General features: G+C 51.3%; 1 protein-coding gene across 1 annotated transcript; it reads right to left on the bottom strand.

Moving 5' to 3' along the window:
- Positions 1-367: 367 nt before the first annotated feature.
- LOC123395482 (molybdopterin synthase catalytic subunit-like) lies at positions 368-1261 on the bottom strand. The gene has a single exon (XM_045090486.1). The coding sequence runs from the start codon at positions 1213-1215 to the stop codon at positions 493-495; it is 723 nt and encodes a 240-aa protein (XP_044946421.1). The 5' UTR covers positions 1216-1261; the 3' UTR covers positions 368-492.
- Between the last annotated feature and the right edge of the window lie 645 nt (positions 1262-1906).

Raw genomic sequence — 1906 nt, 5'->3', positions numbered from 1 at the left:
TCTGTTATAATCCTACGTTAATCTCGCTCTATCTACGGGGCGCACAGTAGGCTGGTCGGCGGTTCTGATTGCTTAGGCGATCCGAATGATTAAACAGTGACATTCTTGGTGTCCGATGATAGCAGTCTATGAAGATTGCTATCAACCGGCCAATGTGTCTGTCAAGATCTCTTTTGATCACAATCTGAGAGGGACTGACGGGCGCCAAATTCCCAGCCACAGCGACGAAGCATCAGCCTTTTATGTTGATCTGAACGGTGAACGCTCTTAAATTTCATACTGCTGCCACACCACATGATTTGCTGAAACGTGATACGTATTCGAACTTCGCACATTATTTTCCTAACAGGATTTGCACCGAGCAGCGTAACACAATGTGCGTATGTATTCGAACTGCACGTTTCTCTTGCTCGCAAATTTTTCAAAATTACAAGGGAGAAGGGAATAGAAAAGAACTCCATGTTCGCGCGATCGCGATCCGGCGGCTGCTACTCATGAGCTGACCCTCACCTTGCTGCCGCAGCAGCCGCCGCCGGAGCCGCCGTGGCCGGCCGGCCTGCCCTTCTTGTCGGCGTCGGTGCGGTCGAGAAACTCGCGGTTCTCCTTCCACACCTCGCCGTCGTCGTACACCTCCTTCTTCCAGATGGGCACGGAGGCCTTGATCTCGTCGATCACGTAGCGGCACGCGTCCATGGCGTCCGCGCGGTGCACCGCCGAGGCCGCCACGAACACGCTGGCCTCGCCGGCGGGGACCGTCCCGAGGCGGTGCGCCACGGCCAGCCGGCACAGCGCGTGGGCCGCGCGGGCCTCGCGGAGGATGGCCTCGAGCCGGCGCCGCGCCATGGACCCGTACGCCTCGTACCGCAGCTCCACCACGCGCCTCCCGTCGAAGTGGTCCCGCGTGGTGCCCTCGAAGGTGGCGATGGCGCCCGCCGACAGGTCGCGGACGTGGTCCACGTACCGGCCCATGTCCAGCCGGCCCGATCCCTCGTCCAGGATCTCCACCAGGTCCTGGCACGCCGCCTCCGTCGTCGGGGCCTCGTCGCCGGCCATCGAGGGGAGCTTGTGCGCCCGCGCTGCTGGTGCTTGGATCACGGAGCTCGGGCGCTCGAAGTCGTCGGTGGCGCAGCGAGATAAGGTTTGGTGGAGGAGAGGAGAGGAGAGGAGAGGAACCACGGAAGTGCCCTGCGGCTTTCTTATTTTATATTTTATCATCCTGCTCCCAGCATCGGAGACTTTTTTTTTAATTCGATTTCGGCCTCAAGCGGCACAGTATTTCCAGATACTGCCTATTTGGGACTTCTCTAATTCATATAAAATACAGTTCCGTTTCATTAAATTCATTTTAAAACGGTTTCACACGGAAATTGTAACTCTCTTAAAAAAATTGTTTGGCTTTCATCCAGCTATAATTTTAAAAATGAAAATTTTGATTAAAAAATATATCTGACTGAATGAGTAAGAAAAAAATTGAAGAAGTATCCATTTACTGATGATAGCAGTGGGTAATTTTCTGCCAGCTTCAGTTTTTATATTTTTTTCAAAACATCTTTTAAAAAACTTCATAAAAGATATGAAGTTGTGTCTTAGATTTTAGTTTTTATACGAAGCGACAAGTAATGAAGATATCTTGTTTGACTTGTGTTTTTAGAGCTGAACTAAATTTTAAGAAACGGAATAGTTTCAAACAGGCCTAACTATGTAGCAGTGTAAGTCAGATTTGTCGCTCAATGAACACAGCGGAAGAAAAAGAAAGTAGTCCTACGAGCGAGCATGTCAGATATAGCAAAGTTCGTCCTGATTACTTGCGATCATGTGCACTCCCGTCCCGTGCGATTGAGATCGAATGGCTCTGCCTGCGGTGAGCAATCAATGGGTTGACTCAGTCCAAACCTGCTACAAATGT

The sequence above is a fragment of the Hordeum vulgare genome, chromosome 5H (genome assembly GCF_904849725.1).
Source record: "Hordeum vulgare subsp. vulgare chromosome 5H, MorexV3_pseudomolecules_assembly, whole genome shotgun sequence".
Taxonomy (NCBI): Eukaryota; Viridiplantae; Streptophyta; class Magnoliopsida; order Poales; family Poaceae; genus Hordeum; species Hordeum vulgare.
Note: the sequence above shows the minus strand (reverse complement) of the source record. Positions and strands in the feature narration are given on the sequence as shown.